Source organism: Hypanus sabinus, chromosome 11 (genome assembly GCF_030144855.1).
Source record: "Hypanus sabinus isolate sHypSab1 chromosome 11, sHypSab1.hap1, whole genome shotgun sequence".
Lineage (NCBI taxonomy): Eukaryota > Metazoa > Chordata > Chondrichthyes > Myliobatiformes > Dasyatidae > Hypanus > Hypanus sabinus.
The window spans coordinates 13,774,879-13,798,317 of record NC_082716.1 but is presented as its reverse complement, the minus strand read 5'-3'; the positions used below and the strand labels follow the sequence as shown (position 1 = coordinate 13,798,317).

General features: G+C 42.6%; 1 protein-coding gene across 3 annotated transcripts in view; it reads left to right on the top strand.

Moving 5' to 3' along the window:
• The window catches only part of st6galnac3 (ST6 (alpha-N-acetyl-neuraminyl-2,3-beta-galactosyl-1,3)-N-acetylgalactosaminide alpha-2,6-sialyltransferase 3), a 257,863-nt gene that overhangs the window by 121,621 nt on the left and 112,803 nt on the right, over positions 1–23,439 (top strand). For all 3 annotated transcript variants that reach the window (XM_059983814.1, XM_059983813.1, XM_059983815.1), the window contains one exon: positions 7,390–7,799. In XM_059983814.1, the coding sequence (XP_059839797.1) occupies positions 7,390–7,799 (410 nt within the window). The remainder of the gene's footprint in view (positions 1–7,389; positions 7,800–23,439) is intronic.

Below are 23,439 nucleotides of genomic sequence, written 5' to 3'. Positions count from 1 at the left end.
ACCTAGTCCTGGACCTAGGACTGATCCTCTGAAATGACAATACCGAAGAGCTTAATCAATAATCAGATCCTTGATCTTGCTGATCACTCAGCCAGATTTACAATCACCATCTTTGATTCAGCCAGCAACAGTGGTGTTGTCAGCAAACTTAAATTGGCCATTGGAGTTGTGCTTAGCCTCACAGTCATACGTGTAGAGCAAGTAGAGCAGGAGGCTAAGCACATATCCCTGTGCTGATGGAGACTATATAAGAGATGTTGTTGCCAATACTAACTATCTGGGGTCTGCAAGTGAGGAAATCGAGGATCCAGTGCACAAGGAGGTATTGAGGCCTAAGACTTGGAGGTGTTAGTTTTGAGGAAGTTATAGTGTAAAATGCCAAGCTGTATTCAATGAAGAACATCCTCATGTATTCATCTTTGCTGTACAGATGTTTCAGGGTTGAATGAGTATCCAACAAAATGGCATCTGCTGTTGACCTATTGTGTCTGTAGACAAATTGCAGTGGATCCAACTCACTCCTTAGGCAGGAGTTGATGTGTTTCATTGTCAACCTCTCAAAGCACTTCATCACTGTGGATGTAAGTACTACTGAACAATAGTCATTGAAGCCGGTTGCCAAGTAGAGCCAACCATTCCTTCATGATTGCGTCAATGAGTCGTGCCCAGAATAGATTCTGTGAGATGTTGACAACCAGGTACTTTAAGGTGCTTATCCTATCCACCACTGACCCCTCAAAGAGGACTGATTTGTGATCTCCTAACTTCCCCTTCCTGAAGTCCACATTTAATTAGTCTTGCTAATGTTGAGTGTGAAGTTGCTGTAGTGGCACCACTGAACCAGCTCATCTATCTCCATCCTGTAATATACCTTCTTATCATCATTCTGACTGGTTGACTGAAATACTGAGACTCCAATGCACAGGACCCCAAGAGGGCTACTCTTGGGATGTAGCCGGCTCCATTACAGGCACAACCATCCCCACCTTCGAGAACATCTTCAAGAGGCAGTGCCTCAAAGAGGTGGCATCCATCATTAAGGATCCTCACCATCTAGGACGTGCCCTCTTCTTGCTACCCCGATCAGGGAAGATGTACACACTCAATGATTTAGGAACACCAATTTTAGCACCAATCCTATCCTAACCTATTTTACTCTACCCCTTATTTCCCATCAACTCCCTCCCAATTCTACCACAAAGGATAATAAAGGCCAATTCACCTATAAACCCCCTTGTTTGTGGCTGAATCTCATCTGGTATGTTCGGCAGGTCTGCTGCACAGGATTCAAATAAGCTTCAGAGATTTGTAAATTTAGTCAGCTTCATCATGAGCACTAGCTTCTGTACTATCCAGGACATCTTCAAGGAGCAATGCCTCAAAAAGGCGGAATCTATCATTAAGGACCCCCATCACCCAGGTCATGCCCTCTTCTCATTGCTACCATCAGGGAGGTACAGGAGTCCAAAGGTAATCAACGATTCAGGATCAGCTTTTTCTCCTCTGCCACCCAATTTCTGAGTGGTCAATGAACCCATGTACACTGCCTTTCTACTTCTTTTATTTCTATTTTTTGCACTACTTATTAAATTTCACTAATGTATATATGCTTACTGTAATTCAGAAGGTTTTTTTGATTATTATGTACTGCTGCCAAAATTAATAAGTTTCACGATATATGCCAGTGATATTAAATCTGACTCTGATGGGCCAAAGAGCCTGTACTGTGTTGTATTACTCTATGTTCTATTCTATAACCCTGTCCCCACACTTAAAATCCTGTGATCTCACAATGTCCATTAAGACCCTCTGCAATTCTCCCATCATTTGCTGACACTGGGGATTATTTATTTCCAAATAAACTGGTAACCAGCACATCTTTGGGTGTGGGAAGGCATTGGAACACCATTTGGAAAGCCAGAGGGTCATAGAGAGAACATACATTTATGATAGGAACTTGCAGCACCAAGGGCAGACAGCACCAAGGGCAGAATTGAACCTGGGTCTCTGGAGGCCTAAGGCAGCAGCTGCACATTGTATCATCCTCAAATACTTACCTGCCATCTTTACTCTTTCATCAAACCTTTTCTCTAGCTTTCTGTATTTAAATTGTACATTTGACTGAAATTGTTAAAATAAATTCATGAGGGTAGAAGTGAATGATTGCTTCTAATTGTACATTAAAATATGAGCAGGAGAGTGCAGACTGAGGAATGTGTTCAAATAGTTCAAAGAAAAAAAGTTGAAAGAACTTATTTCCTGTGGCAAATTTTTTAAAACTTTATTAATTTTCTAAATCTACAAGGCTGCTCTTCATCCTTAATTGCCATTGAGAAGGTGGTGGTGTGCTGCCTTCTTAAAATTCAGGTTCAACTTCAAGTTCAATTGTCATTCAATGATACATGAATACCGCAAATGAAACCAAACAAAACAGCATTACTCCAGGGCCAAGGTTCAAAACACAGTACCAACAGATCAGATCACAGATCAGCCAAGATCTCAGAATGGCGGTGCAGGCTCGAAGGACCAAATGGTCTACTTCTGCACCTATTGTCTATTGTCTATACCAGTCACACACAGCATAAGGCACATATTGTGCACATAAGATAGCAAGCACATATAAGATAACAGTAAAATATAGGCACACTTACAAAAAAACAGAGGCCAAGACCCTGAATCCATGAATGCTGCAGCAGTCTATAGTTGAACACAATACACTTATCTTCTACAAGCTAGCACTAGGGAGCAGCACCGACTCCAGCTTGAACACTGCACCACAACACCTCCGGCGCTCCAGTGGAATGCACTGACTTTTGACGCCTCTCTCCCGGGAGACTGTAAACACATGACACCATGGCTCGAGACCAAGTCCGCATGAAGAATGTGGCCACGAGCTCCCCTGCCCCTCACCAATAAACCAATGAATCAGACTTGTAGCAAACCACCCTAACAATATCCAACACGGTCTTCTGATCACAAGAAAAGCAACTGAGACAATCAGTCACGCTAATTCCATAATTCCATATTTCTTCTGGGAAAAGTCCTCTCACAGTGCTAATAGTAAATTGGTAAATTGGGTAGTTATTGTCCCACATATCAAGGTAGGGTGAAAAACTTTGTTTTTTATGTCATCTATCATAATCATTTCATTATGGCAATGCATTGAGCTAGTACATAGAAAAAACAATAAGAGAATATAAAATTGTTACGTATGCGGGAGCAAGAATGACAATGGTAGAAGTCAGATGAAATGCTTTTACTGAGTCATGTTAGCCACGAAATGCATGCGGAATGGTAAACTGGGCCCACTGAGTTCTATTCAAAGTAAACTTATTATCAAAGTACCATATACAACCCTGAGATTCATTTTCTTGTGGGCATTCTCAGTAAATCCATAATAGAATAAGACCATGAGATATAGGAGCAGAATTAGGCCATTTGGCCCATTGAGCCTACTCCGCCATTTCATCATGGCTGATCCAATTTTCCTCTCAGCCTCAATCTCCTGCTTTCTCCCCGTATCCCTTCATGCTCTGAGCAATCAAGAGTCTATCAGCCTCTGCCTTAAATATACATAAAGGTGGCCTCCACAGCTGCCTATGGCATAGAATTCCACGGATCCACCACTCTCTGGCTAAAGAGGTTCCTCCTCACTTCTGTTCTAAAAGGACACCCCTCTATTCTGAGGCTGTGTCCTCTGGTCTTAGACTCTCCCACCACAGGAAACATCCTCTCCACATTCACTCTATCAAGGCCATTCATCGTTCAATAGGTTTCAATGAGGTCACCACTCTCTTTCTGAATTCCAGCAAATACAAGCCTGAAGTCATCAAATGCTCTTCACATGACAAGCCCTGCAATCCTGGAATTGTTGTTGGAAACCTTTAAACCCTCTCCAGTTTCAGCACATCCCGTGGGACCTGAAAAGGAGCCCACATCCTGCTCACAAGTGAAGCCTCACCAGTGCTTTATGAAGTCTCAACAGTACTCTTGAAGTGAAGTCTCTTGAAGTGAATGCTAACATTGCATTTGCCTTTCTCATCACAGGCTCAGCCTGTGATACCCAAGTTCATTTGCACTTCAGATTTTTTGTATTTTCTCTCCATTTAGAAAATAGTCAACCCTTTCATTTCTCCACCAAAGTACATGACCATACACTTCCCAACACCGTATTCCAAATGCCATTTCTTTGCCCATTCTCCTGATCTGTCTAAGTCCAACTGTAGCCTCTCTACTTCCTCAAAACTACCTGCCTCCCACCTACCTTCATATAATCTGAAAACTTTGCAACAAAACCATCAATTCCATCATAAGGTAAGAAGAATCGGTCCCAACACAAACCCCTATGGAACATAAGCAGCCAGCTAGAAAAGACTCCCTTCATTCCCACTCTTTGCCTCCTGCCAATCAGCCACTTTATCCATGTTAGATTCTTTTCCGTAATACCATGGGCTTGTAGCTTGTTCAGCCGCCTCGTGTTGCACTTTGTCAAAGACCTTCTGAAAATCCAAGTACACAACATCAACTGATTCTCCTTTGACTATCCTGCATGTTACTTCTTCAAAGAATTCCAACAGAGTTCCAATGATAATAACCATAATAGAATCAATGAAAGACCACACCAACTTGGACATTCACCCAATGGACAAAAGACACAAACTGTGCAAATACAAAAAGAAAGAAATAATAATAATAAATAAGCAATAAATATTAAAACATGACATGAAAAATCCTTGAACATGAGTCATAGATTGTGGGAATAATTCAATAATGAGGCAAGTGAAGATAAGTGAAATTATCCCCTTTGGTTCAAGAACCTGATTGTTGAGGGGTAGTAACTTCCTGAACCTGGTGGAGTGAGTCCTGCGGTTCCCATACCTTCCTCCTGATGGCAGCAGTGAGAAGAGAGTACATCCTGGGTGCTGGGGGTCCCTCATGATGGATGAACCACGTACAATTGAAAGCCTGTGCAAAGAGAGTCTTCTGTGCGTAGGAAACTCAATTGATCTACTACACGATCAGTTTTCTGCATGCACACTTGCCATATTTTTGCAATTGATCCATACAGTTCAAATATAAAGCGTTACAGAGAAAGGGCAGTGCAGGCAGAAAATAAAGTGCAAGGTAATGATTGGTAAATAGTGAGACGAAGCATCTGTTCTTATCATACTCAAGGATTGTTCAATATAACAGTGGGATAGAAGCTGTTAGAAGCCCCTCTAGATAACAGGGAGCACTTTCCAGGACTTAGTGGTGATGAGGGACACACAGCATATTACTAAATTGGGATGTTGTGCAGGAACCAGTTGGTGGTGGTACTCCCAAACACTTGAGCTTCTGGATGATACAATCTGAAGGTTTGGGAAGCGCTGTCAAATAGTGCCTTGGATTGTAACACCAACTAATAAACATAAGGATTTAAAAAATGAAAAGTGTTTATGAGAGAGGGATTGAGATTAAAGCGACCATTTCCGTTGAGGAGGTTTACACGAACTTTGAAGTGAGGCCACGGTTAAGGTGGAGGAGCAATGCCTCATATCCCATCTGGGTAGCTTCCAACCTGACAACATGAATATCGCCGATCCTAACATCTAATTATGGGTGGCAGTATGGAAATATGTCTTCCCTCCGCCAGCCTGCAGATCACCCTTGGGCAAGATGTAACACCTGCTTACACCCATCCTCCCCACCCCTCCGGATATCAGTCACATGAGACCAGGTTCTGGATGATCGTATGAGCAGCTAGTGCTTATCAAAAATCCTAGTTATGCAACCTCTGACATCAGCCAGACAATCTCTGAAGAGTATTGATAATGGCTGGGGTCACCCATCTTGTAAAGACACTTACAGAAGAAGGCAATGGCAAACCAATTCTCCAGTTTTCACAACAACCCAGTTTAGTAATATGCTGTGTGTCCCTCATCACCACTAAGTCCTGGAAAGTGCTCCCTGTTATCTAGGGGGGCTTCTAACGGCTTCTATCCCACTGTTATATTGAACAATCCTTGAGTAGAATTTGCCAAGAACAACCGTAGACCATGATCGCCCACATCACATGGCAAGGTACATAATGATGATGATTATAAACTTCTCCCCTATCCCTCCTCTCTCATTTTCCATTCCCTATTCTGTCTCCCATCTTGCTCCTTCTCCTCAGCTTCCTATCACCTTCCACTGATCCTTCTCTTTCTCCCTTGCTCCACTCTCCTCCCATATCTTCAGCCCTTCACCACCAATAAATTCCCAGCTTTTTACTTCTCCCCCCCCCCCACTGACCCATCCACCTTTCCCCTCATCTTGTTTCACCTATCATCTGTCAGCTTGTATAGCTTCCCCCCTCCTTATCTTGGCTTCTTCCCCTTTCCTGAGCTCTCTACCCCAGAAACCCACGGAATGAAGTCAATAGCTTCTTAGATAGTAGAGAATCACAGGTCAAGAAATCAGATCCAGGGCTACAGATCTCCCATTATCTTCTAGTATGGCAGCATAGACTCAGTGGCCTATCCTGCTCCTAATCCATATGTTGTGGCCTGTGATTTATATGATTGGCTTCATTGCTGCATGAGGGTCTAACTGCAGGTAAAATGGCTCCCAGCTTTTAAGTGAGAATGCTTCAAATTTTCATTTCACTTTATGTGAAAAAAGTTATTCCTGCTATCATTCCTAACTGGCCAAACAAAGGCAAGTGGGATTAGCTCATGATCAGCATAAACAAGTATGGCCGAAGATCTGTTTCCATGCTGTATGATTCCAAAGGGAATCATGTGATGTGAATACAGAAGCATAGTGTTAAACTGTCAATCTTACTGAATAGTGGGGAAGGCACAGGGGACAAAGTGGGCGGCTTCTGTTTCTGTTTCAGTTCATTGTGTTGTATAATTATGATAGGCTTTGAGAGAGATGAGAGAAGCTTGAATTGTCCTCCTTGGGGCAGATGTTAAGGGAAAAGATTGTTCATCTTTCGGATGAGGTGCTAAACTGAATTCTCAAAGGTGGACATAAAGGATTCCATGGCACTCTTGATGAAGAGCAGGAGAATTCTCCTCACCATTATTTATCTCAAAGCCAATCTGCACTAGTCTTTGCAACATTCTGTAGTTTTGTGCTCATTTAGTGTATTTATTATTACGTTGTGCTTCATGTGAACAGGGAATTTCATTGCAGCTTGGTGTAAATGACAGTAAGCTAATCCAATCTCATCAAAAGCTCAGAAATAGCTTATCTGCTTCTAATTACATTACTCTTTACAAAACCTTGCAGCGCACAAATTGATTGCTGCTTTATAACAGAGAACAAAATGTACTTTTATTGGTTGTGAAGCACTTTGGGGCAATGTGAGATTGTGAAATGTGCTGTATTAATTTAGGTCTTTTTTTTTCCCACTCACAGCCTCTCCGCCTGCACTGTGACCTTTGCAGCATCGTGTCCAGCTCTGGACAGATGCTTGGCCAGCAGGCCGGCAAGCTGATTGACCAGTCACCCTGCGTATGGAGAATGAACAATGCACCCACGCTGGGGTTTGAGTCCGACGTTGGCACCAGGACAACTGTCAGGGTGGTGTCCCACACCAGCTTACCACTCCTACTACAGAAGCAACAGAATTACTTTGCAGAAGCCAATGAGACCATCTACGTGATCTGGGGTCCCTATCGGAACATGCGGCAGGACGGTCAAGGGCCCACATACAACGAATTACAGAAGCTGGCCAGAAAGTACCCCCACGCCAAGATCTACATGACCACACAGGAACGAATGAAGTACTGCGACAACATCTTCAAGCAGGAAACAGGAAGGGACAGGTAGGCATTCTTGCTGCTTCATCCAGAGAACCCCAGGTCTATTTGTAAAATAGCTAGAGCAGACTAGAGTATAGGGGTTACATAGAAACATAGTAAACCTATAGCACAATACAGGCCCCTCGGATCACAAAGCTGTGCTAAACATGTCCTTACCTTAGAACTACCTAGGCTTTACCCATAGCCCTCTATTTTTCGAAGCTCCATGTAGCCATCCAGGAGTCTCTTATCATTTCCTATCATTTCCGCCTCTAACACCGCCACTGGCAACCCATTCCACGCACTTACCACTCTCTGTGAAAAAAACTTACCCCTGACATCTCCTCTCTACCTTCTTCCAAGCACCTTAAAACTATGCCCTCTCTTGCTAACCATTTCAGCTCTGGGGAAAAGCCTCTGACTATTCACATGATCAATGCCTCTCATCATCTTATACACCTCTATCAGGCTACCTCTCATCCTCCATTGCTCCAAGGACTCAACCTATTCCAATGAGGCATGCTCTCCAATCCAGGCAACATCCTTGTAAATCTCCTCTGCACCCTTTCTATGGTTTCCACATCCTCGCCATAGTGAGGTAACCAGAAATGAGCACAGTGCTCCAAGTGGGGTCTGACCAGGGTCCTATATAGCTGCCACATTACCTCTCGCTGCACAATGCTTTACAGTACTAGCAACCCAGGTTCAATTCCCACCACTGCCTGTAAGGAGTTTGTACGTTCTCCCCGTGACTGCATGTGTTCCCTCTGGATGCTCTACTTTCTTCCCACAGTCCAAAGGCTCGGTTGGTAGGTTAGTTGGTCATTGTGAATTGTCCTGTGATCAGGCTAGGATTAAATCAGAGTATTGTGAGGTGGCATGGCTCAATGAGCCGGAAGGGCCTATTCCGTACTGTAGCTCAATAAGTAAACAAGTAAGCAAACAAACATAAATAGCCAGCACTGCCACCAATAATGGCCAATACATGTTTAATCAGGGAAATGGCATGGTAGTCTTTACAGCCTCTGCAAAACCTCTTGTTTTTATTGTAGTTGTACCTCTGGTTTGCAAAGCTTTGATTAATTGTTAAAGGGTTTGATTAATTGCAGAGGATTCAGTCCCATCTTCCTGAATGGGTACAAAGATTCAAAGTTCAAATTAAATTTATTATCAAAATACATATATATAACTGCATGCTACCATGAGATTCAATTCCTTGCAGACATTCACAGTAGAACAAAGAAATACAATAGAGTCAATGAAAAACTACACACAAACAAAAATACAAGAGATTCTGCAGATGCTGGAAATCCAAAGCAATAGAAACTCAACAGATCAGGCAGGATCTATGGAAATTAATAACCAGTTGACATTTTGGGCCGAGACCCTTCCTTGGGAGTGGGAAGGAAGGGGGAAGAAGCCCGAATAAAGTAGTGGGGGGAGGAGAAGGAGGACTGGCTGAATGATGATCAGTGAAGCCAGGTGGGTAGGAAAGGTAAAGGGATGGAGAAGAAAGAATCTGGTAGGGGGTAAAGGGAAGAAGGGGGGCCACTAAGGAGGTGATAGGTAGATGAGAAGAAGAGTTAAGAGACCAGAATGGGGAATAAAAGAAGAGGGAAAGAGGAAAAATTGACGTTCTAGCCATCAGGTTGGAGGCTACCTAGACGGAATATGAGTTGTTGCTCCTCGACGCTAAGAGTAGCCTCATTATGGCAGAAGAGGAGGCCATGGACCGGCATGTCAGACCGGGAATGGGGATAGGAATTTAAATGGTTGGCCACCAGGAAATTCCACTTTTGGAAGATGGAGAGAAGGTGCTTGACAATATGGTCCCCTCAGTTTACGTCAGGTCTCCCCAGTGTAGAGGAGGCCACATCAGGGGCCACAGATACAATAGACAACCCCAGTAGATTCACACTTGAAGTGGTGCCTCACCTGACAGGACTATTTGGAGCACTGAATGGAGATTAAGGAGGAGGTGAATGGACAAGGGAACCATGGAGGGTGCAATCCCTATGGAAAATGAAGAATGGGGGGTGAAGTAAAGATAGGATTTCATTGAAGATGGCGGAGGTTGTGGAGAATGATTTGTTGGATACGGAGGCTTATGGGTTGGTAGGTGAGGACAAATGGAACTCTATCTCCGTTAAAGCAGCGGGAAGATGGGGTGAGCGCAGGTGTCCTGGAAGTAGAGGAAGTGCCAGGTGAAGGCTGCATTAATAGTGGAAGAAGGGAAACCCCATTCTTTGCAGAAGGAGGACGTAGGAAAGCCTCAGGTTGAGAATAGATGCATCGGGGACAAAGGAACTGAAGAAAGGGAATAATATTTCTGTAGGAAACAGTGTGTAAACAGGTATAGTCAAGATTCCCCTGGAAAGATGACGGCAGACAGTTTGTCTCTAGAGATGGAAACAGAGAGATCAAGAAAAGAGAGAGATGTCAGAAATGGACTGAGTGAATTTAAAGGCAGGGTGGATGTTGGAGGCAAAGTTGATGAAACTGATGAGCTCAGCATGAGTGCTTGAAGCAGCACTGACAAACAACCAATTTGCAAAAGAAGCCAAACTGTGAAGGAAGGAAGAAAGGAAGGAAGGAAGGAAGGAAGGAAGGAAGGAAGGGAGGGAGGGAGGGAGGGAAGGAAGAAAGAAAGATAAATTAAACTAACTGCATGAGTTGCAGAATCTTTTAAAGTTAGTCCAGTTAGAAAATTGTGGAATCAGTTCAGTGTTGAAGTTAGTGAAGTTATGCATTCTGGTTCAGGGTCCTGATGCTTGAAGAGTAATAACTGTTCCTGAACCTGGTGGCATGGGGCCAAGCATTGTGTACCTCCTTCCCAATGGTAGCAGCAAGGAAAGATGGGACCTGGATGGTGGAAGTCCTCGATGATGGATGCTCCTTTCTTGTGGCAGCAGTCCTTGTAGATGTGCTCACTGATGAGGAGAGCTTTTCCTGTAATGAAAACCATGCTGGGAAATGTGGACAGAAGGAGTTGCTGCAGTTATTCTCCTTTGGGTAAAGGAGGTTTTCCATTACCTGCTCCTGTAGCACACCAGGGGACCTACTCAATTATCAGACTTCTCTGAGGACATTGCTTAAATCTATGCTGCTATTCTTCTCCTGTAAGTAATGAAGCAGTCTACAATATTCCTTCACCTTCTATAAAAAGGCACCTATCCTATCTTTTATTTGCAATCTAGTATATTTATGTTTTTATACAGCTGATTTAGCTGTATACCAGCCTTGGGGAAGCTGATTTATTAGAATGACTCAGGGGTTGGGGGCGGGAACTGAAAAAAAAAATCAATTATCTGTATAGACTGAAGAAGCCTGAGTCGTTCAATACTAGGAATATTTTGTGGGTTGGCACAAGCAGTGCAGCATTTCTGTTACCTGATCTCTTCAATATTGTCAAACCACTCAGATTGTCAGGACTTGCCTAGAATTAAAGCTTAATCTTCAGGACACTGCTGCAGCAACTCTGGCAGCAAATACATACGGGAATTACATAACAAAGTTGTGTTGTTTCGTCTGTTTTGTTTTCGGAAACATGTAACGCCATCAAAACAGAGGGGCAATGGGATGTTTGAATGGTGGTGAAGAATCTGTCAATCAGACGAGGTGTTACTCAACCCTACAGTGTAAAACCAATATCATCTCAAAAATGGAGGTGTCATGGAGTCAATGGGTTGCCGAAGGTGATGAACTTTCAGGTGCCCATCCAGTTCGAGTTGCCAAACACAGATCCATACATCAAAGACTATCTCTGCCATCTGACTTACACTATTTCCTTTCTTTATTTCAGTTTCAAAATTATTAAAAGATTCAAGATTGTTTAATATCATTTCCAGTACAAAAGTGTGAAGGAGAATAAAGTGATTGTTACTCTGGCTCCAATGCAGCACAAAAAAACAATAAAATAAAGAACATAGCAACAAAAAATCACAATAAATATAAATACTTGAGATATAGACTGTTTGTATGTCCATAAAAAGATGTAGACACAGGAGTGTCTGTATGTAAGGTGACTGACAGGAAATGATTAATGGTGGCAGAGGGTGGGGTGGTGGAAGAATGGGTTAATGGCTGGAGGTGTTGATCTGCCTTTCTACTTGAGGAAAGTAACTATTTTAAAGTAACTGCTCTTGATCGATAAGCTACGGAACCTGGGCTTCTGTAATTGGATCCCCGACTTCCTAACTGGAAGACCACAATCTGTGCGATTTGGTGATAATAAATCCTCCTTGCTGATGATCAACATTGGTGCACCTCAGCCGTGTGTGCTCAGCCCACTGCTCTCCTCTCTCTATACCCATGACTGTGTGGCTAAGCAAAGCCCAAATACTATCTATAAATTTGCTGATGGTACAACCATTGTAGGCAGAATCTCAAAGGGAGATGAGAGGGCGTACAGGAGCGAGATATAGCAACTAGTTGAGTGGTATAGCAGCAACAACCTTGCACTCAACATCAGTAAGACCAAAGAGTTGATTGTGAACTTCAGAAAGGGTCAAATGAGTGATCAAGAATGAATCCTCATGGAGGGATCAGAAGTGGAGAGAATGAGCAATTTCAAGTGTCTGGGTGTCACGATCTCTGAGGATCTAAATTGGCCCCAACATATCGATGCAGCTATAAAGAAGGCAAGGCAGCAGCGATATTTTGTCAGGAGTTTGAGGAGATTTGGTTTGTCACCTGTCACAGTCGAAAACTATTATAGGTGTACGATGGAGAACATACTAACAGGCTGCATCACTGTCTGGTATGGGGGGGGGGGGTGCTAATGCACAGAATCAAAAGAAGCTACAGAATTATCCAGCTCCATCTTGGGTACTAGTCTCCATAGTATCCAAGACACCTCCAAGGAGCTGTGTCTGAGAAAGGTGGTGTCCACCATTCAGGACCCCCATCACCCAGGATATGCCCTCTTCTCATTAGTACTGTCAGGAAGAGATACAGAAGCCTGAAGGTACACTGTCAGTGATTCAGGAACAGTTTCTTCCCCTCTGCGATCCGATTCCTAAAGACATTGAACCCGTGAACACTACCTCACTTTTATTATTTCTGTTTTGTACTATTTTTAATTTAACTATTTAATATGCACATATATACTTACTGTTATTGACTAACTTATTTTCCCCCTATATTATCATGTGTTGCATTGAACTGCTGCTGCTAAGTTAACAAATTTTACAACATATGCCGGTGATATTAAACCTGATTCTGATTCTGTTCTTGTGTCTGGTGGTCCCATTGTGGATGCTGCATGGCCTCCTCCCTGATGGGAGTGGGTCAAACAGTCCTTGAGCAGGGTGAGTGGGATCCTTCGTGATGTTATTTGCTTTTTTCCACCCTAAAGATGGAAGTTCCCACTTGCTTCAAAAAGGCAACAATTATACCAGTGCCTAAGAAGAATAATGTGGGCTGACTTAATCAATATTGCTCGGTAGCACTCACATCAACAGTGATGAAATGCTTTGAGAGGTTGGTCATGACTAGACTGAACTCCTGCCTCAGCAAGGACCTGAACCCATTGCAATTTGCCTATCACAATCTCAATGGCTCTCCACATGGCTTTAGACCACCTGTACAATACAAACACCTACGTCAGGATGCTGCTCATCGACTATAGCTCAGCATTTAATACCATCAGTCCCACTATCCTGATTGAGAAGTTGCAGACCCTGGGCCTCTGTACCTCCCTCTGTAATTGGATCATCGACTTCCTAACCGGAAAATGACAGTCCCTGCAGATTGGTGATAACGTATCTTCCTTGCTGACGATCAACACTGGCGCATCTTAGGGGTGTGTGCTTAGCCCACTGCTCTACTCTCTGTATACACATGACTATGTGGCTAGGCATAGCTCAAATGCCATCTATAAATTTGCTGACGATACAACCATTGTTGATAGAATCTCAGGTAGTGACGAGAGGGCATACAGGAGTGAGATATGCCAACTAGTGGAGTGGTGCCGCAACAACTACCTGGTACTCAACTTCAGTAAGATGAAAGAGCTGATAGTGGACTTCAGGAAGGGTAAGATGAAGGAACTCATAGAGGGATCAGAAGTAGAGAGAGTGAGCAGTTTCAAGTTCCTGGTGTCAAGATCTCTGAGGATCTAACCTGGTCCCAACATATCAATTTAGTTATAAAGAAGGCAAGACAGTGGTTATACTTCATCAGGTGTTTGAAGAGCTTTGGCATGTCAACAAATACATTCAAAAATTCAATACATTCTATAGATGTACCATGGAGAGCATTCTGACAAGGCTCCATCACTGTCTGGTATGGGGGGTGTGGTGCTACTGAACAGGACCGAAAGAAGCTGCAGAGGGTTGTAAATCTAGACAGCTCCATCTTGGTTACTAGTCTACAAAGTACCCAGGACATCTTGTGGGCGTGGTGTCTCAGAAAGGCAGCATCCATTATTAAGGACGTCCAGCACCCAGGGCATGCCCTTTTCTCACTGTTACCATCAGGTAGGAGGTACAGAAGCCTGAAGGCACACACTCAGCGATTCAGGAACAGCTTCTTCCCCTCTGCCATGTGATTCCTAAATGGACATTGAACCCTTGGACACTAGCTTACTTTTTTAATATACAGTATTTCTGTTTTTTGCACATTTTAAAAAATCTATTCAAAATACATATACTGTAATTGATTTACTTATTATTATTATTTATTATTTTTTTCTCTTCTAGATTATGTATTGCATTGAAGTGCTGTTGCTAAGTTAACAAATTTCACGTCACATGCCGGTGATAATAAACCTGATTCTGATTGCTTTCTGTTTATATGTGTCTTTGATAGCGGGTGGGCTGGTGCTGGAGATGCACTGGGCAGTTTTGACTACCTGTTGTAGATCCTTCTTGCTATTGATTTGTGTTATCTACTCATTCCTTGTGTGCCCTGTTAAATTTGATGTCATTCTCTTCTGTAAACATTAAGGTTAAATAGACATGACCAGTCAATTGTTTGCCAGAAGCACTAAAACTATTTCTCCATCTATAGACACTGCCTAACCCATTGAGTATTTCCAACATTATAGATGCATGGTCTGACATCTGCTCTATTTTACATTTATAACATATATTTTACTTCTGTTATGTGTGTAGCATTTTATATTTAAAACCTATTTAATGCCCTGGTTAAGATTTCTACTATGTTTTAGCAGTTTCTGCAAAAGTAGTGTGTCCTGCTGGTAGAATGTTTTGGTTTCAGCTGAAGGTAAGAAGCCCTGCTGCTCAACTTGGGAAAGTCATGTCAGCCAGTCAGGCTGGTGGAATCAGGAGAAAGAGCAGGGCCGAGAGAGATTTGTGACGGACAATAGTCTGGTTCAGTGCATTTGGCGGGAGTGGCAAGAAGGGAAGATGCTGCAGAATGCCAGTGGAAGGCAAGTCCCGTTGCACAAAGTGCTTTGTGGGGATAAATGGCTCCAAGGAGAAAGGGCCAGTACTCCTGAGAGAGAAACCTGTTCATTTGAGATGGATTTCGAGCAAAGTTTGTAATGTAATGTGTGCTTTCATGCAGGCCGTGGGCCCAGCACGTGAGTGAAGACAGCTCCAGGTTGAGCTCCAACTTCATGTGCACATTGGACTGGATTAACTGTGTATGGGCAGTATTTACACAGCATTCACACGAATCGAGATTCCTTTAATCGGAACATCATGGCATTTCTGGTCAGCCCACTACCAGACTATGTGGATGCTATAGGGAGAGTGCAGAGGAGATTTACAAGGATGTTGCCTGGATTGGGGAGCATGCCTTATGAGAATAGGATGAGTGAACCTGGCCTTTTCTCCTTGCAGCAAGAGGATCAGAGGTGACCCATTAGAGGTGTATAAGACAATGAGAGACATTGATCGTGTTGGTAGTCAGAAGCTTTTCCCAGGGCTGAAATGGCTAACATGAGAGGGCATAGTGCAGAGTGGTGGGTGCATGGAATGCACTGCCATTGGTGGTGGTGGGGGCAGATACAATAGGGTCTTTTAAAAGCCTCTTAGATAGGTACATGGAGCTTAGAAAATAGAGGGCTATGCATTAGGGAAATTCTAGGCAGTTTCTAGAATAGGTTACGTGATTGGCACAACATTGTAGTCCGAAGTGCCTGTAATGTTTTATGTTCTAATGGGTGGAAGTGTATAATTCACAACCACCAATATTGAGTTGGGGTTCACTATAAGAAGCTTGTCTGACATGATAATGTAATTATATGAAGGTTTTTACCGTGCTTTATGTTCTGTGTTTAGAGTGCAATAATGTTGTCATGCTTTTTCTTAAGCTTAAAACATTACCGTTTTACTTACGAAAACCCACACTATCCCCGCACCTCTGCTAGAGCTCTGAAGCACAGAAGCAATCCCTCCAGTCTGTGCTGACTATTCGTCTGCCTACAACTATGATCCCATACATGGAGCGTGACTCTCTCTTTCATCCATGAATGGATCCAAATTTCCTTTAAATGTTGAAATTGAGCCACTTCTGCTGGCAGCTCATTCCGTATTTCCACCATCCTCTTAGGGAAGTTTCTCCTCAGGTTCTCCTTAAATACTTTACCATTCACCCTTAATAACGTTATTAAAATAAAATCATAGTTATAGATTTTAAAAATGTCTCATGCAACAACTTTATTTTCTGTCTTTTGTTGGCCTTAAAAATTCCTTGGCGATGTCATTTTGGAAGATACGTCTTGGGGCCGGCTCGTAAGTGCCATTATGAAGAAAGCACAGCAGTGCCTTTACTTTCTTTGAAGCTTATACAGATTCGGCATGTCATCTAAAACTTTGACAATCTTCTATAGCTGCATGGTGGAGGGTTAAACTTTTAACCCTCTTCACCTTTATATCTTTACAACTTTAAAAGAAGTTCTCTGCCATTGGCAGGGGGAGGAGCAGTATCTAAGATTTGGAGAGGATTTTTGTTGAAAAGCTACAAAGTTTTTTTCTAGGGGATTAATAATGCGGAAAGAGGCTGGAGAAGTATCACCTTAGGATAGGGGTAAATGAAGGTGTCAATAGAGAGGATTTATTAGAATAAATAGGAAACTCTTTCACTAGTACATGGGTCAGGACCAAAGAATACCATTGTATATTAAAAAACAACTGGAGGGGAAGATGAGAAATTTTGTGAGCTGTGTGCTGTTTTGATCTGTAATGCATTACCTGCGTGGTTTGCTGAAGCTGATTTATTGGAAGCTTTCAAAGGTCATTCAGACGCATGCAACATAAGTGTTTTGGTTGTTAACACAAGTGACACATTTCACTGAATGTTACGATGTTTACATGATAAATACACAGTATTTGAATCTTGAATCTTGCAGCTTGACTTAAGCTGTAGCAGCAGTAAGATCATACGCAGAACTATGTCATTCGACCCATCGAGACTGCTCCGCCATTCCATCATAGCTGATTTATTTTCCCTCTCAACCCCATTCTTATGCCTTCTCCCCAAAACCTTTGACACCTATACTAATCAAGCATTTATCAACTGCCACTTTAAATACATCCAATGACTTGGCCTCTACAGCCATCTATATCAATGAGTTCCACAGGTTCACCACTCTCTAGCTGTAGAAATTTCTCCTTATGTGTGTTCTAAAGGGACGTCATTGTATTCTGAGGCTGTGCTCTCTGGTTCTAGACTCTCTCACTATTGGAAGCATCGTCTCTATGTCCACCTAATCTGAGGTGAGGGTCTCCGTCAGTCGGAGTTGACCATGGATATTGCATCCTAGCTGTCTAGGTACGCAAGCCTGGGCATATGATAGGAGAGCAAGCTGTTGCCCATGTAGCAAGCGCCCCCTCTCAACACATCTGATGAACCCAAAGGAACGGCAGATTCTGATACAGCGTCGCAGGAGCTGCCAGACTGCATTGAACTCAATCTGGAACTGCTTAAGGACTCCAGCTCCAGATCTTCCCTTGGGGTTTACTCCCAAAGCCTTTCCCATGAGTGGGTATAGCCGCAAGGCAGTGAAGATTTGAGATCAGAGTTTTCCTTCTCCTAGATAAGCTGCCAGCCACAGCTGACAAGCCCCATCTGCCCGAGGCAACTGGTTTTAAGGCACCAGTAGCCCACCTTTGTCGCTTCTACTGTCAGTAGAAATGGTTCTGCCAACACATAAGGATCCAAAAGTGCCCAGAATACTCCAAATGTGGTATGATCAATGCTTTATAACAGTGGACCCCAACAACCGGGCCACGGACTGATAACATGCGGGGGCGCAGCGGTAGCCAGAACGCACCCAGAAAAAAGATGAAATAAACAAGCTAATTAATTAGGTGCCGCCCGGCACGTAAATCTCAGCCCAGATCAGAGGCGATTGCTGATTGGGTAGAGCAAGTGAAATCTGCACCGACATTTACGTTCCGGGCAACACCTAATTAACTAGCTTGTTTATTTCGGCTTTTTTCTTAAAGATGCGTGGGGTGCGTTCTGCCTACTGCTGCACCCCTGCATGCTCCGCGGCCCAGTATCGGTCCACAGCCCTGGGGGTTGGGGAGCAATGCTTTATAAGCCTTCAGCATTACATTCTTGCTTTTATATTCTAAAACTCCGGAAATGAATACACACATTGCATTACCATTCCTGACTCAACCCACAAGTTAACCTTTAGGGACTCCTCTACTAGGACTGCCAAGTCCTTTTGCACCTCCAATTTTTGAATTCACTTCCCATTTAGAAACTAGTTCTATGCCTTTATTCCTCTTACCAAGCTGCATAACCATACACTTCTCTACGCTGCATTCCATCTGCCACTCTTTTGCCCATTATCCTAATCTGTCCAAATCCTTCTAAGGAGAAAGAGCAGAACTGATCAGGAACAAAACGTGACAGGTTCCAGAAATCCAAAGTAAAAGAAGATGCTGCAGCTAGTCAGTGGTTCTGCCAGCGCCTGTGGCCAGAGAGAAGCGGTGTTAACCTGAGGAGGAGTTAGATTTAGGTTCAGATTCAGATTTATTTATCACATATCCATCAAAACATACAATGAAATTCGCCAAACATGAGGAAATCTGCAGATGCTGGAAATTCAAGCAACACACACAAAATGCTGGTGGAACGCAGCAGGCCAGGCAGCATCTATAGGGAGAAGCGCTTTCGACATTTTGGGCCGAGACCCTGACGAAAATCCTGACGAAGGGTCTTGGCCCAAAATGTCGACAGCGCTTCTCCCTATAGATGCTGCCTGGCCTGCTGTGTTCCACCAGCATTTTGTGAATGAAATTTGCCATTTGCATTAACACAAAACACACCCAAGAATGTGCCAAGGGCGCCCCACAAGTATCGTCACACATTCCAGTGCCAACATAGCATTGCCTCAATGTTCAGCAGAATACTGGAGAACACACCATGCAACATTGCAACAACAGTGAAACAGGCCCTGTTGCACCTTCTTTCCAGCTCAAATACAGTTCTCCAACCTAGGACAGGCTATCTCTTTCACCCTCCAGCCTCCAGCCTCCAGCAGACACACGAATTCACAGATACTGGGTCCCGACTTCCCCAGCGGACTCACAGGGATTCCCAGACCCAGGCTCCAACCATCATAAACATGTGTACATTCAGTTTTATTTTAATCACGACACTCATATATCGTGTGGTGGCATGATGAACATATGCCATTTATGTACAAAGTGTATTTTTACATATAACCTGCAATGCATTATGTAAGCAACAAAGAATGCTTAATCAAACAATATATTTACAATATTACTTAAACAACTTCAAGAAGCGGAGCCTCAAAAGTGGCAGCGTCCTTCATTAAGGACACCACATCACCCAGGACATGCCCTCTTCTCATTTCTACCATCAGGAAGGAGGTACAGTAGCCTGAAGGCACGCACTCAATGATTCAGGAACAGCTTCTTCCCTTCAGACATCCAATTTCTGAATGGATATTGAACCCATGAACCTCACTACTTTTTTTATTTCTTTTTTTTGCTCGACTTATTTAATATATATATTTACTGTAATTCACAGTTTTTTCTTTATTATTATGTATTGCATTGTACTGCTGCTGCAAAGTTAACAAATTTCACAATATATGCTGACAACAGTAAACCTGATTCCAATTTTGATTCTGGTATTACTGAAATATTAACCGCACAACACATTGGACCTTGACTTCTGGACTTCCAAACAAAATTCAGGCTTTGATCTTTAGCATGGTCCCAGGACTTGCAGATAGCAATGAATGAGGACCTTGGATGAAGGCCCAAACTCCAGGCTACAAACAACAGGCTAATTGATGACAGGACCCTGAAAACTAAGCCTCGAACATGCCTAGGGAGTGACTGTGCAGGGCAGTAACTTTTTGTCATAACTGAACAGAATTTCCAAATGTCCAGAAGAGGCACAATAGGCTGAAGGTCTTTCATCCGTACTTTGTGATTCTCTGAAAATACTTTCCTTTGCTTTCTTATCGTGGGTCACAGGCAGATTACAAAGCACATTTTCCTGTACACTCAGTGTGATTTTATTAGGTAAACTTGTACACCTGCTCATTAATGCAAATATCTAATCAGCCAATCATGTGGCAGCAACTCAATACATAAAAGCATGCAGACATGGTCAAGAAGTTCCTTTGTTATTCAGACCAAACATCAGAATGGGGAAGAGAAGTGATCTAAGTGAAATAGACTATGAAATGATTGTTGGTGCCAGACCAACACTGTGTATGGGTGTGAGCATCTCAAAAACTGCTGATCTACTGGGATTTTTACATATAGCAGTCTCTTGAGTTTATAATGAATAGTACAAAAAATAAAAATCGTCTAGTGAGTGGTAGTTCTGTTGTCGAAAGTGCCTTGTTAATGAGAAAGATCAGAGGAGAATGGCCAGACTGGTTCAACCTGACAAAAATGCGCCCTAGCTCAAGTAAGTATACATTATAGCAGCAGTGTGCAGTAGAGCATGTCTGAAAGCACAGCACAGTGAACTTTGAAATAGATGGGCTACAGCAGCAGAAGACCATGAACATACACTCAGTGGTCACTTTATTGGTGTCATGACATTCAGATATGGTCCAAGTGCAGAGCAAGAGACACTAAAGTGGGTCGATAGTTCATAGACTTTATTGCGAACGGGGTTAGAGGGAAAAGAAAACAATAAACGCTGGACCAAACAGGGCCGTTCACTAAAACTGTCAAATGGAAAACACAGCCAACACTGTGGCTGGAAGGAATAACTAAGTATTAAACGAATACCGCTAGTTTTCAGAGTCAGTTGGCTCGACAGTCCAATTTATCAGGCAAGGCCGAACACAAGCAGGCAGCAAAACATTGCTGTTCTGTGTCCAAGTCTCGACAAGCACCTGCGGTGAAAAGAATGGAGTTAAATACCATCACAATGAAATAATAATTAGCTGACACATGCACATTCACTAGCGCAATTGCTGTATCTGCTGCACTGCTGAATCCGTGGTTGTGACAGTTGGGTACAGGAGGTCACTGAGTGTATTTGATGGAGTGTCTTGTCAACTTTTATTAGGAGATGTCCATTTTTAGACAATACTGTTATAAGAAATCGTTGGAACATTTCTTGGTTTGAAATTTGGAGCTGATAACCTTTATGGAATTCTTTACCTGTGGGAGAGCATCAATCAGTGTGAAATATCCTGGTTGATTAGGGAATAAAAATAACTGTGACATTACATGTGATCATTGAATAGTATGGAACAGCTTCTGTAATTGCAGTCCAACCCAATATCGGTATTGCAGTTATTAATATTCATCAAAAGCTTTGCATTTATGTCTTAATGCACTGTTCAACTATTTACTTTGGCTGCAGTATATGCAGAAATCAGTAGGAAAATAGAACAGCAATTTTGTACACAGGTCTTCCATAAAAGGAGAGATCTGTTTTGAGTGATTCTTTGTCTACAGAAAGGCAACACTACAGTAATTTTCATGCCCATCTTTAACAATAGTATTTGCTGTGGTACCCAACCAATAAGCTAGAAACCTAGACTATTCCAGTCAGTGCATAGTTCTCATAAACTTTTATTTTATAGAAATCTGTGGATAAAAATTTGTGATCCATGTAGAAGTAACCACAAAGTTGTCAAATTGCCTTAAAATCTATTTGTGTAAGTATAGGATGGAAACCATTTGTGAATCAGTGGGCCTAATTTCAGAATCAGAATCACAATCAGGTTTTATATCAATGCCACATGTCGTAAAATAGCAGTACAATGCAATAAATAATAATAGAGAAAAATACTATGAATTATAATGTATATACAATACATATATTAAATAGTTAAATTATATATGTAGTGCCAAAATTGAAATAAAGAATTAGTGAGGTGGTTTTCATGGGTTCAAAGTCCTTTCAGAAATCGGATGGCAGAGGGGAAGAGCTCTCCTTTTTTGAATTTCCATCCTACGGCTGAACTCTAACATTTGTCTGTCCATTTTCAGACAGGAGGCATAGTGTATAAATTCTAGCCTTTCTTGGCACACGTGGCACCCTATAGCAAGCTGGAATAATCAGAATCCGGTTTATTATCACTGGCATGTGACGTGAAATTTGTTAACTTAGCACCAGCAGCTCAATGCAATACAAAATACAGAAGATAAAAAATAATAATAAATAAAATTAAAATAATAAATATATATATATATATAAATGGATAGTTAGATAGATAGATTACTGTATATGTATATTGAATAGACTAAAAATGTGCAAAAAATAGAAATACTGTATATTAAAAAAGCTGAGGTAGTGTCCAATGATTCAATGTCCATTTAGGAGTCGGATGGCAGAAGGGAAGAAGCTGTTCCTGAATCACTGAGTTTGTGCCTTCAGACTTCTGTACTTCCTGCCTGATGGTAACAGTGAGAAAAGGGCATGCCCTGGGTGCTGGAGGCCCTTACTAATGGATGTTGCCTTTCTGAGGCACTGCTCCCTGAAGATGTCCTGTGCACTTTGTAGGCTAGTACCCAAGATGGAGCTGACTAGATTTACAACCCTCTGCAGTTTCTTTCAGTCCTGTGCAGTAGCCCCTCCATTCCAAACAGTGATGCAGCCTGTCAGAATGCTCTCTGTGGTATATCTATAGAAGTTTCTCAGTGTACTTGTTGACAAGCCAAATCTCTTCAAATTCCTAAAGAAGAATAGCCGTTTCCCTTCTTTATAACTACATCGATATGTTGGGACCAGGTTAGATCCTCAGAGATCTTGACACCCAGGAACTTGAAGCTGCTCACTCTCTCCACCTCTGATCCCTCTATGAGGATTGGTATGTGTTCCTTCATCTTACCCTTCCTGAAGTCCACAACCAGCTCTTTTGTCTTTCTTCTGTTGAGTGCCAGGTTGTTGCTGCGGCAACACTCCACTAGTTGGCATATCTCACTTCTGTACACCCTCTCATCACCACCTGAGATTCTACCAACAATGATTGTGTCATCAGCAAATTTATAGATGGTATTTGAGCTATGCTTAGCCACACAGTGATGTGTAGATAGAGAGTAGAGCAGTGAGCTAATCACACACCCCTGAGGTGCGCCAATGTTGATCGTCAGTGAGGAGGAGATATTATCACAAATCCGCACAGATTGTGGTCTTCCGGTTAGGAAGTCAAGGATCCAATTTCAGAGGGAGGTACAGAGGCCCAGGTTCAGCAACTTCCCAATCAGGATCATTGGAGGATCAGAGGTCGAGA